Here is a 16,485-nt window from a genome sequence, read left to right as displayed (position 1 = left end):
AAGTATTGGCATTTGAAGAAAAATGTTTACCTTAAAAACGATTATCCAACATTCTAGGACACTCCTGATTGCGCGTATACTCTTTCTTCAATCACATTTTCGACGTGGCACACTCAAGCACGTTCTCGCTTAAAAATGACAGGTTCGGGTGTATATAAGATCGTCAAATGTTAAGCTGTGCTAACTGAACTCACGTACCGAGTGAGTCGTTTGCAACGTGCCTGGTGAGGATGAAGTTGCGAGTTGCTATCGCACCAACAGCAGCAACAGGCAACTGCTTCGAAGGAACGGTTCACTGCGCAAAATTGGAAAACACTCCCCGGTGACTCGTGAAAAAGGGATCGTAAAACGATAATCGCTGACGACCAGGTCAACCGAGGAGCAGCAGCAGCACGAGAAGGTCAACATAGGCGAACAATACGATTCGATAGTGCTACAAAATTCAATCTAGACATCCGGCCATCCTCCACTTGGAGCTGCGGTGGGACTGAAACTTTTGTTAACGCTGGTGCGGCGACGCTCGCTCCTTACACTTTTGATTTATGGCGAAACGTGCTGCGAGCTTGTAAGGATTATTACGAAAGCTCTCACCAGCGGGACAACTACACGTAAACATGCACGCCAGCAAACAAATAGCAATTGTGGGAAAGAAAGTGACTACGGTTGAAACGTTTGCAGACCCGCATTTGGAGACCGTACCACACCTCTTGTACGATTGCTCTTGACCTTTGGCGCGTACCGGTGTGCCCTGTATTTGCAAAGTGTCGCATCGTTCGGCCAGAAGTAGTGGCCTCTCGATGTTCTGAGCGGTTCTGCTGAGAGGACAGCTTCCAGCACAACGGTGTAATGTAATCACGTGTTCGGTTGCGCATGTAATGTACACGAGGCACACTGGAGAGGATTGAAGGAGAAGCAGAAGTGAAAGCTCCATTTGCGAAAGGGAGAAGCAAGCAAGCCGTTCAGCAAATGGTTCCGTTTATTGATAGCCATTACGGCAATTCAGTTAGCTCTGAGCGTTACGGACGAAAGGCCTCGTTATTGACTTTCGTTTACCGAAGCGCAGGAATTGGTGGCAGGTTCTGTGGGACGGGGCTAGTGCAGAAACTAGTCCGGGCACAGTGGAAGTACATAAAATAAAATAGATCTTGTGAAGGTGCGGTTGTAGCAATTTTCTAGGATAGACTTAAAGGTGTTTGGGATAAAAGTGAAAACAGAAACTATTTTTATGGCCTCTATAGGTAAATTTATTTAATTTTAGCTACATTTCGACCAATAGAAAACCAACAGAAGTTCCTATAAAAACGAGCACCTGGTGAAGAAATTGGAAAGCGATGGAAATGATGAAAAATTATCAAAAAATAGAATTTAGAATTATATTGACTGTTGGAAAAAAAACCTTACTATTTTTTTTTATTTATATAAACAATCCTCCCTGAATCAGGCTGAAGGGTATAACAAATAACCATGATGGGATATTTCTTACCTGCAATGAGGAGACAAACTTCAGCTTAACTGGCTTGACATTGGCGTCAACATGGGACAACATTTGTAGGGATTTTAACTGATCGGGAAGTAAATTGTCCCTTGATATTAGATTTCGTTTTAGATGAGTTATGCGCTCGAGTTTCAGTTTGCTGCTGTTTATTCACTGGTCCCTTTACAAAGCTCATTGCACATGTTCATTCGCTTATGTTCATTTTGAGGTTCATTCCTACGTTTCCTAATGCCTTTTGCGCCCAATTTATTAAAAGTTAAAAATGAAGCATTACTGCGCAAAATGCAGCAATTGGTTTGCATACAATTACTACCAATCTTCGGTTACTCCGAAACCAAAGAAATTGTAATTCATTTAACATTTATTATGGTATCCCGAAATTTTTCACCATGGGTTTTTGCTGTGTCGTAAATATTTTTGTGTCGTAAAATCGTGTCTTTCCCGTAAAAATGTATGGCAAGGAGCTAAACCCATTTACTTAACTACTTCAATAATATCTCTACGCTAAAGGAGCTTGTCTTAAGCTACTTGTATTTTTGAATGATTTTTAGAATCACTACATTAGCGGAGAAAAATAGTTTCCGTAGGTGCAATGGAGCAATTTTGCAGGTGTGTTTGTGATTCTCTACAATTTACTGCAACATGAGTTTTAGCTAACTCTTCTAGTTTTTATTTTATTAATAAACAGGTGTTCGTATATTTGTGTTAAGGACTGTATGATACATATACAGAAATGTGTAAGTCCAAATAAACAAATATACAACAACCGATTTATACAGTGACCTTCACGCAAAGTAAATTAAAAAAGTCAATTCACTTTTCAAACTTGTATTCTGAATAATTTTTCACAATATGTCAAAGCTTTAATCGACATTATTCTATTTTTAATGAAACAAGCATCCTTACAGTTATGTTAGGGACTGTATTTTATAAATCCATACTAAGCATGAATGAAAATATTATTTACGTTGTATTTTGTAAACCATAAACCAAACCAAGCCTGTCTTAGGCTTTAGGCAGCAACAACTACAACGCAATATTTATTCTTGCAGCCTTCTCCGAAGCTCATTCCAGGGATCCCCTTTTTGCTTTGGCTAGTGGCTATAACTATTATTAACACTGGAATAAGTACCCAAAAAAAGAGCATCATACACACTGTACCACGAGACATTTATCGTGATTTTGCTCGAAGCACCACCATATTTGTGTGGTAACATAAACCCTTACCGATAATCCCCGTCTCGCTAATGTCCTGTCTACCTTATCCCACCAAACAGCAAGCATTTCAAGCAGCAGCAGCAGCAGCAGCAGGCTCGTCCGCTCGAGACGGATTTTTCTACTGCCATTGGCATTTATCCGGTTTTTTTTTCGTCCTCCATTCTTTGTTGTCGTCCTTCCGGATCTTTGGGATGCGCCGCTGGCAAACATTGTAGGCAGGCGTAAAAGGGAACCGAAAATCCTTATACTACTCCGATTGCATCCCGAGCCGTAGAAAAAGGGCTCGGGCATCACCCAACGAGGAGATGGACAGTGCTGGCCGGCTGCTGAAATGGTGCTTTCCGGTCTAACATTCCACCAGCAGTCACCGCCTGTCGGTGCGGTGTTTGAGTACCGCGCGTACCATTTATCAGAGTGATTTATGAGAGTTGATTTGATTTGATATTTATGAGCTGCCGTTGGCCATTGGTCGAGTGATCAAAGCTTCGGGTAGAGCAAACCCCCCCCCCCCATTGGAAGCACGCATTTTTCGCTCTGTGTGTATGTGGTTTGGTAGCCTTTTTCCCTTCCCGCGTTCAACGTTGTGGTTTGCTACGGTCGTTTGACGGGTGTTATTAGCTAGACATTCTTGCATTGCACGAGGATCGTTCCTGGTTTTTTGTTTCCTTTCTTCGCCTTCGTTGAACGATATTAAGAGTGGTATTAATCATGTTCGTCGTAGCTCACGTAGCCCGTCCAAATGATTGTGTTGAAAGATACTAAGGGAAACATTTATTGTCCGACAATGTTGACCCTTTAAGAAGCAAGCGCCCTCGTTAAAGTTCATCCACGACGATTGATATCCTCACTGGGAAGCTGAAATAATGCAATACTAATGATGTACAAGTGACTTGCCAGCAAACACGAATGCACAAACTCAATACGACTTGAGCGGAATGGAACAAAAAAAAAGGAAACAGAAGCTTCTTTGTCCATGTCGTTGTTTACTGGTTTTTCCCTTTTTCGCAACAAAAAAAAAAAATATGCATAAACAATAGCCAAGTGTAGAACACGCCAGGCAGCCGATCCGAGATAAGGATCGCTTCATTTCCGGCACACAAATGTTCGTTTTGTTTTGCAGTGCTATTGAGTATGGAAATTGGCGAAGCACTGTGCTATGCTTTTGAATTTGCGTTTCCTTTCTCACGAGCAAAGATCGTTAGTGTGTTAGGACTGTAAGGTTAGTAAGCTGATAGATAAGCGCAGCAAAACAGCAAAAAAAAGGAGGAATAAAAACAAGGAAGGATTTATTTTCTATGCGCTCCTTCTACTGCATTGGATTACTTCTTGTGTTGCATTGCGTTGCTTTGCATCGGTTGGTTATTGTTTTGCATAACAAATTGCTCAAAAACAATGGCTCAGAACGAGGTTGTTCTTTGTACTATTTTTTAAAGCTTTTCTTAAGCTTCTTTAAGCTTTTAAGCTTAAGCAAATGAATTTAAGCAACCAAGTTGACTATTTTAACAATCGTAATAGACAATGTGAGCTTATCTAAGCATTTTATATATACGAGGCTTTAAATAAAATCTCATTTATGTGGTAAGCGTTTGTTTTCATTACAGTAATGTTGATTCCAATGTAAACCATGACAAACCATGACTTAGATAAACAGCAAATATCTCAAATGGTTTCAGGGACCGACGTCAAATCCTACCTGGACTGTCTCCCTGCAAGAAAACATAATTATCCAGCTACTGTTAAAGCTGAGTTAAAGAATTCAGAAATGTGGGACAGAGATGTCTTGTTAGCACAAATTTGCTTCTTATGTTGGAGAGTTTCTGCACAATTATAAATACTATCTAAATCAATGTCGATATCGATCTATAATTCAGATCTTAAATTACTCTTTTTCTACTGTAATAACCTTTTGGGCTTCTTCTTTTATTTTTTCGTAATACTAGAACTTCCAGCGGCCTCGCCCTTACATTCAGTTTCAGGTCCTAAAACTTTTGTCTCCATGGTTAGCACAATGTGTAGTTCGATTTATAAAAACAATAATGCAAAATTGATTAGTTTCTATGCTTTGTCAAAATTACTTCTAGATTTATAAGTGGAGACGCTTGCTTAAAGTCAGTTCTGTGTTAAATTTTTAGTCACCAAAGTCAAAAAAGTTACGTTATACTTTTATTACTTCACCCAAATTTAGTGAAAAAAACTGCTAAGTCTAAGTTTAGTAATTATGCCTTTAAAGTATCGCTTTTTATCACCCTGAAGATAATCTAATTAAAAAAAAAACAATAAAGAAAGAGAAAACGAGCTTCTTTTTATTCTTAGTTTTTGGCACTATAACCTCGAAAGGTCTCGAGCTGCCATTTCTAGCGTTCTGTGTCTTGATTTTACTCGTAACTGGATGATTTGTCTTGCAAACGGGAAGTTGATCCGGATGGGGTTTCACCCGAGGTCCCCAGTGTAAAGAGCAGCGCCTTTATCGGACCACCTCAATGATTAATTTATTGTTACACAATTACTAGTTTATGAATGTAATATTGCTGAAAATTCATGTTCTTAGCGTACTTTCTCTCAGGTTCTAAGAGCCAAACAATTGGAACAATTGATAAAAGTTAATAAAATTTTGATGAAAGAGTTTATACTGAGATAAAATACTAGCAATTTGTAAGAATAAAAATGACAAACACACTAATTAATTACATCAACGATAATAAAAACAAAGGATAAGCAAAAACAATGCAAACCCATAACGCAATAACGTTACTAGGCGTTACTATCAAATTAAAACATATTTTAACTCTAATTAAATACTTCAGGACGTTACGAATGAAATAAGGAAATTTATTCAAATCTTTCTCTCAAAAACTGTTTCACAATAAAGTAAACAATATAGTTCCCGCAATAAAAATTAATTTAAAGAGGTTCCTTTCAATATTTACATAAAAAAGGAGTGTATGCACAAGAGAAACCATTTTTTGTTAACACCTTCCCAAAGCGTGGAGCACACAAATTTACGTACACTAACCTTTCGCAGGACCGAAACTCCATCGAAGCGTCAATAGTTGAACCAAGTTCAAAATGTCAAAGGTTGCCGGTAGTGTACGGCCAGGTAGCGTACACATCAAACGGCTACATGGCATGCTCATAAAATCGATACACTCGTTCACGCCACCGTACCGATAAAACAACCCCGCCGAGTGCCATAATCAAGAACTGCGTGTGTGTGTGTGCGTGTAGTGTATCATGGTGTGGTAAAATAATAATTACTAATCAATTTTCAAACATGAACGAAAACTGCTGCCAGCATGATTGTTTATGCATCTTCCATTGCATCAGCGTTAAAATCGCTTTATCATCAGCACGCTTACGTTCCGCTCCTTACTTCCGGTTCCTTTGCTTACTCTTTTCCCTTCCTGCAGGTTAGTTTTGCGAAGTGCGTGACACGCTGGGTAGCGCGGGTTTGATTGATAAGCACAAAGGTCATATGCGTTTTGAAAGCTCTCCCCCCCGCAACGATCGATCGCAACGAAGGCTATCGGTCGTCGTTCGTTCTAGTCGGTGTTTTTGCGGTACAGAAAACTCAACCTTGTTGCTTGCTTACAACAGCGACCCAACCGCCGCTTATCATCTCTATCGGTGTGTCTTGTCAACCGTGTCCGGGGAACTAACGGAGTGATAAGATGCATTGCAGATGAACTGTTCTGTCGGTGGTGATAGCGAAAAAGAAGGCCATCAAGTCCTAAAGTGCCCGTACTATTCGTCACGGCAAGAAAGTTTGCTGTCTTGTATCTACACATATATCGTCGCCGGTTTGTTTGCATCAACCCACCACCCAAGCATCCCAAACCACTGGAGGAGTGATTTCACGGTCCCCCGGTGGGTGATGCTGTCTGCTGCTGTCGGCTGAAGGTCGCCAACACTAGCTACGGGCACAGCAAGCTCTGGTACTCTGCTTTCGATTCTGCTTCGCTTTCGGTCCCGTCTTACCACCACACGACGTACAGTGAAATCATATTAATCAACAAGATAAGGAAACCCCTGACAAAGATCTCAGCGGGTAGCGTCGGAGCGTTTCGAGTGGCGGTCCTCGAGACCACAGCGCACACCCACCCGGGTGGTGGTAGAGGTGGGACAGCAAGATATGAGTAGTGGCTCGCGAGCGATGGGCGCCGAAGGAAACATGGCACGGGCGAGCAGTATCGAGCAGCGGACGGAGGTCGCTGACAGCCACTCAGTGCAGCTGTTGGGAACGATAGAGACGTCGCCATCGTCATCGTCATCGTCGTCGTTACCTGGTGAAGTCAACTTCGGCGGCAAGGAGCACAGTGTGGACAGTAATTTCCTGACACCGCGCGCGGCACGTGAAGGAACGCCGCCACGGGCGGATGCGCAGATCGAAATAGGTTTACCGCCGCGACCGGCCCCGACCGGATGTGCCAGTGATAGTGGTGAAAGAAGCGACAGTACCAACAGCGGTTCTGCCCAAGCGCAACCGACGGCCGAGAACGCCCAGCCCAAGAAGAAGGTCATCCGGCGCATCGTAAAGGTCCGGCGCGTCGTCAAGAAGATGAAGAAGAAGGACGAAAAGTTCTGTGAGTGATCATTTTAAGTTTCTGTGTGTATCCATGTGACGACCGTGTCGCAACATGACGCCCAGGACCAGGACATCGGACAGCTCTCGTAGGTGGTGGTGGCGGTACTTTATCACTCGGAAACTTCGAACGACCCAGGGAAGCGAAAAGAACAGACATCCTCTCGCTCCGTCTCGCTGTGCCCGAAGACCATGACCTTCGACCGGAAGCCACCCTTAACGAGACCGACGCGCTCCGAAAACCGAAACGCTTCATCAACTTTGACAGTTCGCTAGTTTTTCGCCGTGTGACAACCTTTCTCGACCTTCTACTGCCCCTACCGTGGTGATCACACCACGCAAAAGCAAGAAAAACTTCACCCCGTACGCTCTAATGCTGGGCAAAGCGAGTGCTCAAGAAACAGGTGCCATACACCATTCTGCATCGGAGGGCACTATAGCGAAGGATGCTTTTCATCAGCAAACAATGTCGCGGCGGCGATAAGATAGCTTGCAAGCATTCCGGTTCGCTCCAAAACCGACACCCGCTCTGGACTTCGCACCATTGGAGGGGTTTTACGTTTGATTTAGTTTTTTAGCTTATGTGTTTGCGTTGGGATACACCGATACACTGCACACCGCGATACGATAAGCGACTTGATTGGGTATTGATAATCGACAATCAATTGTGTTTTTCGGTCACCATCGCCGACCACTTCATTAGCCACGCTAATCAATTAAACGGTGTACCGTATCGGGGCGGACCTTATCGCTGCGGTACGGAGGTTTACTCATGCTGCTGGACTGTAAATAACGCGCTGTTTTGTTGGGAATTCAATGTTTTGAAGTTTTGTTTTGTAGCACACATTCACTGAGGCAATCTGTGTGATAAACTCATTTGTGAAATATTTTACTTGCAAATGAATTCATTATCGTCTCTGTCTTTGGTCGAAGTATATTAGTGTATTAGGATATTCCTTCGAGAGCCACATTGAAAGGCTTTCAAGGCCATATGTTTGACAGATCTACTTTAAAGGGTTCGTGATCTGAACAGGAGATTTAATATTATATCCCCATTATCCCATTAATGAAAGGCTAATCGGCAGTCACACTATTTAGCCTAAACGACTGATGAGGGAATACATCCCAATTAGGCGATTTTAAGTATGTTTTGGGGTGATGTCGAGGTGTCAGATTGCTAGACACGCTATCAAAACCCTTTTCATCCATCTGGATAGACTCCTCGTATGAACGACCGACTATCCTGGTAGTTAAATTTAAAGAATTCGGGCCTTAAATACCGAAATCCGTCAAAGCTTTAGGAGAAGAAAAAAAGAGAAACACAGAAAGAAAACTTTTGCTTTAGAAACTCAACATAGTCATTCAGAAAAATATCTATGTCACGCTCTAATGGCTTCTCCTTTCATTAGGTTATTAGGTTGTACCAGCCTAGTCCCACCAAAAATGTACGCTGCATGATATTTTTTTCAGCAATATTCGGCTTTGCTGGTAATTATTATTGACGGACATTTTGCATTATTATAATAGACCCGATTATTTATCGTCAGTATGAATGATGATAGGTACACGAATCCATACCAATATTTCATTACAATTGTAAAACGTAGTTAAAATGACTACTTCAAAGAAATTCTATACAGAGTGGCAGTTATAGCGCATTTTCTTCAATCTTCAAATTATGTCGCGGTTTAGCGGGTTATTCGAGCTGTAATAGAATTATACTTTTCTGCCATTTACGGTCTAATTGCTTCAGACATTTTATAATGATTCCAACAATTATTTTCATGATTGCATGATAGATGTGGTATATCTTATTATATCTATTTCCCATCTTCCTAGAATTATATTAAAAAAACGCGTCAAAATAGGTAAATCGTGACTTAGAACCTCATTTGAAAAGGCCATGCTATCGTTCGAGTTTTCCAAGACATAATGAAATTTGCACTTGAAAACTCCTCTCTAATCTTCACCGTCGTTTTTGGTGATAATCTATAGACAAATAATTCAGTCTACAAACCCCAAAACAGACGATATATTGGTTCTTAATTGTTGCCAATCCACAAAATTGACTCTTACTGCCGATGCGTGCCAATTGCTCTAATTGAGCAAATTTTATCAAAATCACAACCGTATTAGCAATACCATACCGCTTTAAGCTTTCAGTTGCGCCGCAATTGGTGAAGAAATTATATCATTAAATGCTTCTGGAAGTCATCAACCTTGTACCCTGCCTCGGATCGGATCTACCGAAAAGTTTGCGCACCATGAACTGCGAAAGTTTTCCCCACTCACCACAGGAAACAATAAGCACGATAATCATAGTGCTTGCACCGAAAAAAAAAATCCCCGACTCCAAAACGTGATAAAAGCTTGACACGCTCGAGGTGAGAAGGCAAACTTTGTTTCGGACTTGACCCCCCCTCCCCGGGAGAGGAATTATTTCCTAATCGCACGCACCCGAATTATCATGCCTTTGCTAATGCCTGCCCGACCCAAGCGCAGGGATTTTCCCACGACTGTGGCAGTCGGTGGTTGAAGGCTAATTTCTGTGATTTCTCCGAAATACCGATTTAATAATTCATGCACCAATCCGCACCGCACCGGTCCCATTAGCGGGGCCAAAATGGTAGATGAATTTCGGGCAGCGTTTTCCGTTCCTGCCTCGCCTTTGGTCTTCGGTTCGTTGCTGCCACGACCGCTCGAACCGTGCCCATAATGGAAGCAAAGCTCTTTAGACATCCCATCGACACCCGGTGGAGCGGCAACCCGTCACGAAACTAACCCACCGGAAAGCCGGAAAATTTGTGTCCTCCCATCGGTCGCGTGGACCAACATTACGGGCACTCAGCATGCCTCCCGGGTAAGAGAGAGAGAGAGAGTCCGAGTGTGGTTGAGCGGTAGAACGCCGGAGCTGGACGATGTCAACGATGTAACGGTCGCTATACGGTGCACACACATACACCGGACACCGAAAACCAAGCCGAATCGGGGCACTGTAGACTGTACAGCGTGTCAGCACATTGCCTCTGTTTGTTGAGCTTTGGTCGCCATGAATAATTTATGAAGCGGCAACACCGGTAACCAAACATGGTGGCGACGCACACCATTACGGTGAGGTGTGCGTGAACCGGACTGAAAGGCTATGGGGGGGAGGAGGGTTGAGTAGTGATTGCAGACCCCCCCCCCCCCTCTGGGGGGGAGGTTCATCAATCCTTCCCGGTTGTTTTGCTTTTACGTCCTGCCACAACACCACTCCAAACACGTCGTTTGTTTTTTTTTTTGGCTGCGCTTTCAAGCTCCCCGTAAATTCCGTTGCACACATCCGGGTGGACCGCCGGACCGCCCTTTTATGCGACGAAGTCACGAAGGATCACCGGCAATCACAATAGCAATAATGATAATCGGCGTAATCATTTATTACCATCACCGGGCGCACGATAACGGTGACGCTTTGGGGAGATTACTTGCTGCTGGTGGTTTTTGGCGCTTGTGTTATTGTGTGCCGGGCGTGTGTAAATTAAAACAGGCTCGCTTTAATTTAGATGCGTTACAGCGAAACAGTCAGGGTGCTGTGCTGCGGGGAGTGTTATTGTTTCAAACCTGAAAAATACGGACGGAAGATGAACTTCAGTTATCAGTTAACAGACGCGAAAGGCAGGAAGAGCGTAAACAAGCTCGATACTTTCAGCATCAACAGGATGGTAATATAGTGTCGGACTTAACCAAATCGACCGGTGGAAGAGGTGACTAAGGCGTCAGTCTTAATACGGTTCAAATTCCATCCGGACCGTTCCCCCATAGTGAGGGTTGACTGTACATCTACAAGGTATCAATAAGCCTAGTTAGTCAGAAATAGCATGACCTAAGTTAGAGGACGTTAGGTCAAGAAGAGTGAGAGATTTGCAATATAATCCTTAGCTATTTACCAGCCTTTTTTATTGAGTAACAAGACAACCAAGTGAGAGATCACTATGCTTCTTTGTGGTAAAGAAACTCCAATCCACATCAAGTTTTGCGAATTGCTTTATCATGACCGATGAAACACACTAACCGCAGTAAAGCGAGCCAACTCTTGCGCTTTTGGTGCGTTGGAAAATCCTGGAATAAACTTTGAAACACCCTTTTCCTTCCGAAGCCACTGATTGGTGCGGTGTTTATGCAGAAACAAACGCCGGGATCAAGGGTACTTTGAAGACTATACCAGCTCGCCACGGGTCATTGGCGAGCAATATCATGATGTTACGTGATATTGCAACAGATGCGTTGAGCGAACCTGAAACGGGCGACTATTGGTTCCGGCACGACGGTGTTACATGCTAAGTAGTCCGTCTAACAGTGGATTTATTGCTTGCCATGTACACAGCGAGATTGATATCTTACTTTACTGAGCAAAGTGAGGAATAACTCAAGTCCAAAAACCTATTTATAATTCCGAAAAACAGATCAGTTTGTGTGAACAATTGGCTTATTTGAAGTACAAAAAGTGACCATGCAAATTGAAGAGAGCTCTAATTTTATAACAAAACATAGATCAATTGCCAAATTATGAAACCAATGGAATACCAAAACACAATACATCATGGAAACTCTGTGACGTGTTCTATCATTGAGAATTAAGAATAATGATGACTGGGTCTACGATGACTTGGCCAGAAGTGTTTTGACGATTAGCGATTGAGATGAGGTTAGATCTCCATACAAACAAACAATCTGAATTAGCTTCCGATCAAAAGGATGGGAAGTATTTAAATATAGACAACGATTTTACCTATCCTTTTTGAACTGTTTATTGCTTGTAAAGTTCGAAAAAATGCTGAATAAAAATGGCAATGGTCTTGAGGACCTTGAAAACCTTGAAAACGTACTAACAACTAAACTACGCAATTAGCGTCTTCATACGTCTTCATATTCTACTTAATGGAAAGTAATATTAGTCTAGCAAGCAGCAATTTTTCCTGCTTTCCTTCTCAAAGCAGCAGTCTATAGACTTTCATTAAAAATTACAACTTAATGCTCTTTCAATAAATCACCACCACTCGTGGGGTGCTATTGCTCGCAAGGAAATGTACAGCAAAAACGACAAACGACTGTGCTAATCGCTCCCGAACTGCACAAAACTAACCCTACGGCGTACGCAATTAGCATCAATCGCCGGCCCTCGTGCGTAACGCTCATAATACAAACGAAAACGTGTCCCAAGAGGGATGGCGATACAACAAAGAAAAAGCACAAAGAATGAGATTTTCCTCCCCAGTTGGTGATACACAAAACTGTGAAGAAATGAAGTGAGAGTGACTGTGAGTGCTCGTACAGACTATACACACGCACACACGCGCGCAGTTCACACGATTGCTCGATCAATCATCGGTCAGTGGTGCGTGAGCTGGACACGAGTTCGTGCGAACAGTAAACGATTGCCCATTTGTTTATTGTTACATTGTGGTACGCTAGATGAATTTATTTTACCGCTTTTTCCGACCGGTACGGGCGAGTAAAAAATCGGGTCCACTGGTTCAGCGTCGTCCTGTACGTGTCGTGTCCGAGCTCCAAAAAGGCTTATGATTTATAATTGATTTTTAGGTTGTGCTTTGTTAATAGTGTTTTCGGAATGCGTTAGAGCTTTGGAGATTAGGAAACGGGAAAAGGGGGAGTTTTTTTTTCTCTCTCTCTCTCGTTCTCTAATCTAGCTTATGGGTGCGTGATGTAACGACGGGAAAAAAACACACACAAAGCGGTACCGTTGGAGTTCGTACAATCCATTCAAAATCGTAAACCGTCTGACGGCCCGACGAACGAAACACTGTGTTCATTTGGCCAAATTCAATGTGACACATTCTAAAACTAGCGGTGGATTTTCACGTACGATTTTAAAGCTCGGTGGTAATCAAAATTCCATTTGGAATTTGGTTTAGCCACCCGTCGGTGCGCAACAAATGATACTTCAACCGGGTGAGTGTAGAGAAAAATATGATGGAAAAACTCATCTGCCCGATCCTTCCTTTTGGAAAGCAATGGAATCGTTCCACCTGACTGGGTCTGGTTGGTATCCCAGCCTTGAGCGTTTTTTATTTTTTCGTTTGCCCTTTCCCAATGACCGATTGTCAGCAAAGCAAACAGCATTAAGTCGAACGCACAGCTGTTGACAATAATTTTTGCCACAAAACCGTTCGGTGCGGTGAGCTGCCGACAAATTGGACTGCATTCTAGATAAAGCAGACCGACAAACACACATTCACACACGATGCTATCCGTGTTGAGTGTGGAATCGTCTCCGCAGAGCGAAGAGAAGCGAAACCAATGATGAGACCGTGTTTTTAGAGCTGATCTTTCACCGATGTGTCTTCGAGTCTTTGGCTCAAAGCCAGACCATCCGGCCTTTGTGTGTCTCTCTAAAGGGGCGTTATTCCCTCGTTGATGGTTCTTTGTAGGAAACCAGCGTTATGCAAGCGAAAAAGACACTCGAAAGTACACTCGCGAACAGTTGGAAAACAACGTCCACCACGGTGACTGCACGGTGCGAGCAACAAATGTATTACGATTGAAAAACCGGGAGCGATATAGATTTCGCTTTTATTTCGCTGCTAAATAAATTTCACGGTGGAGCGTGAAATTGTATTGTCACTGGATTTGGAAGATGATTTTTTCCGCGCAAACAATGAAGCTGCAAAACGTGCTCGATGGAGACGCCCAGTACCTCGTAAGGATGCGCGAAGCGTTACGTCAGCCGTCGTGATTGCATACACGCAGGCGTACCTTTTTCAATGAAGTAAGACATTAAAAGCACAACAAACGTTAGCCTTAATTCTTCACTAACCGCAATACATTTAAGACAAAAAAAGAAGGAAACGACCCACCCGCCTATCATTAAGAAACCAACGGAAGCCTTATCAAGCTCGCAAGGCTTGATCACCGGGGTTTAAATTTAAAACACAGCAATGCACTTACCGGAAAGGACGTCATTTAACTTAGCTCACACCACCGACCGAATGGTTTTCATCACTTGACCCTTCTCAACCAACAACAACGCTGACTGACCTCTCTCTTTTTTCCGCCCCCCCTTTCTTTTCCCCTTTTCCTCTAGGTAAGTAACGAACGCTGTCATCCCTGGTGGAAGTGACTGCCATTGTGATAACGTGCGTAAGTAACGATTAACGGATAATTTCTGTAAATGATACATTGTTTGCCAGCTCACATTTAATTGATTGAAAACGGTACCCTTTCGCTCTTTGTGTGGGCAGTGTGTGTTAAAAGCTCGATTCAAAATACGGTGCAGGAAACTTTTCCTTCCCCGTAGGATCACCTTCGCTTCGGTCCGATTTTGCGTCTCTAATACTCGTTTAAGGGGATTAGCAATCCGAATCCGGTCCCATTTCAACCGCTTTCTCGCACGTCTACCAGACAATAGAAAATAGCCCAACCCAGACACCGGGTTTGCTATTTTGCCAGCTCGCTCGTTCATTGGGCGCTATTCCTGGTGCCGCTGGTGCCGACCTTTCCTCGGGAAACTGTGTGCCGGAAAATAATGCACTGCTCACCGACAGGCGTGAGTGAGCGTGAAAAGCCCAGCAACGCTTGTCCGTTGTCAACCTTTTTCGTGTTGCTGGGGACGCTCCGCTACCGGGGCGGATCAATTTCCCACGGGTTGGAAAAGCTTCACTTTAAGTGTTTGCAAGCTTTTACTGGCCCTTCGGGCAGGGACCGGTGGTAGCTTTCCAATCCGATTTTCCGCATCCGTCCCTCACGCGGAGCAGACAAAAGTTGTGTGGATTTCCCACAGACGCTCGCTGTATGCCACTTTTCTTTGTTCTGGCCTGATGTTTCATGCCATTTCATCCCGGTCCCTTTGTTTTCTTTTTTTGTTCGCTCCAAACCACCTTACCAGCTTTCTTCCTCTGTGTGTGACGATTTGTCTGGCCTTGTTTTTTTTTTGTCTTCTTGCATGTGTTGGAAGGTTCCTTTTTTCGGTTCCGGTTGTTAGAGCGGAAGAAACGTAATACATAATAGTCCTTTTATTTATGCATAAAGGTGGGAAGATACGGTTTAGAGGATGAAGGGTATCCAGGGCAGCACCCCCAATGGAACGGGGGGGGGGGGGGGGGGGCGGTTGTCGTTCGTGTACGACAATTTGGGTAACTCCCGGTGTTGCCGGTGTTGAACAACACGATTAGCCCCTCTAAATGAAACGATGTTTAAAGGTGAGAGATAAACGGCACAGCAAAGAAAGTGAACTTGCGTGTCGGTACGGCGAATGGCCCCAATTGTTTTTTGTGTTTTGTTCCAGTTCGCTCGTATCCACTTTCTTCGCATCGCATGTTTGAGGACGAAACATGAAAAGTTGATTGGCTGTGCAAGCGATGCTCGGTGTGAAGCGTTCCAATTTTATTTGTTTGAATCGTTTACGACCGCGGCTCGTGCAAAGACGAAGGGGCAATTGTTCTCTGCAATGTGGGTTGATTGGATTTCTTCTTTTAATATTTTTTTATAAACCTACATAGAATTATAATAAAATAATGCTAAATACTTTTTATTATACTGCGCTTCAAATAAATGTTCCTTTCGTTCGCGAATACTAATACAACTGCTTTGAATGAACACATTAGCTCAGCACAGGGGATCCTCTGCTCCAACAGGAAGCACACGCAATCTATCCCAGAGGCCGGAGGCGGAAAATTGGACCGTGGAGAAAACCTCCGAAGAAGCATATTGCGCATTGCATCCACTCCAAACAACGCTGAACGCATTATTCATGTTTCTTCCCGCGAGGTGGTTATTGGTTTCTGGCGAGTTTCTTTTTTCTTCATTCCCTTTTCCCGGCTACAGAAGCAGCTTGGAATGTTTGTTTCCTTCACTTTTTTTTTATTTTCCACCCTGTCACTGCTTCCACAGTTTTCCGTTGTCCGTTGCTTGAAACTTATTTTGAAATCGGTAGTGCCTCATCGCCTTCCCAACACTCTTGGTCGAGTTGGTTTTGCTACGATCACGAGTGACGTATATCATATTTTACTACTGGAGCTAGCGTGTTTGCTGCTCTGGCACGAAAAGCAAAAAAAAAACACACCCGCTCAGAGTTATGTCACTCGCTCGCTCTCTGTTTATTTTCTCGCGCACACAACGTGAGAGAATCCAGATGAAAAACGCCAACTCAACACACACCGAACACACGCTGGCGAGAGAAAGAGAGCGCGAGAGAGCA

The 16,485-nt window shown here is 43.3% G+C and overlaps 1 protein-coding gene across 10 annotated transcripts in view; it reads left to right on the top strand.

Annotated features, from left to right (window-relative positions):
- The window catches only part of LOC118509422 (calcium-binding protein E63-1), an 80,066-nt gene that overhangs the window by 15,184 nt on the left and 48,397 nt on the right, over window positions 1-16,485 (top strand). For 4 of the 10 annotated variants that reach the window (XM_036049997.1, XM_036049996.1, XM_036049994.1 and 1 more), the window contains one exon: window positions 6,121-7,293. The exons of the other annotated variants lie outside the window; for them this stretch is intronic. In XM_036049997.1, coding sequence (XP_035905890.1) covers window positions 6,843-7,293 — 451 coding nt within the window. In that variant the 5' untranslated portion in view covers window positions 6,121-6,842. The remainder of the gene's footprint in view (window positions 1-6,120; window positions 7,294-16,485) is intronic. 10 annotated transcript variants of the gene reach the window in all.

This window comes from Anopheles stephensi, chromosome 3 (assembly GCF_013141755.1).
Source record: "Anopheles stephensi strain Indian chromosome 3, UCI_ANSTEP_V1.0, whole genome shotgun sequence".
In the NCBI taxonomy this organism is placed as follows: Eukaryota; Metazoa; Arthropoda; class Insecta; order Diptera; family Culicidae; genus Anopheles; species Anopheles stephensi.
Note: the sequence above shows the minus strand (reverse complement) of the source record. Positions and strands in the feature narration are given on the sequence as shown.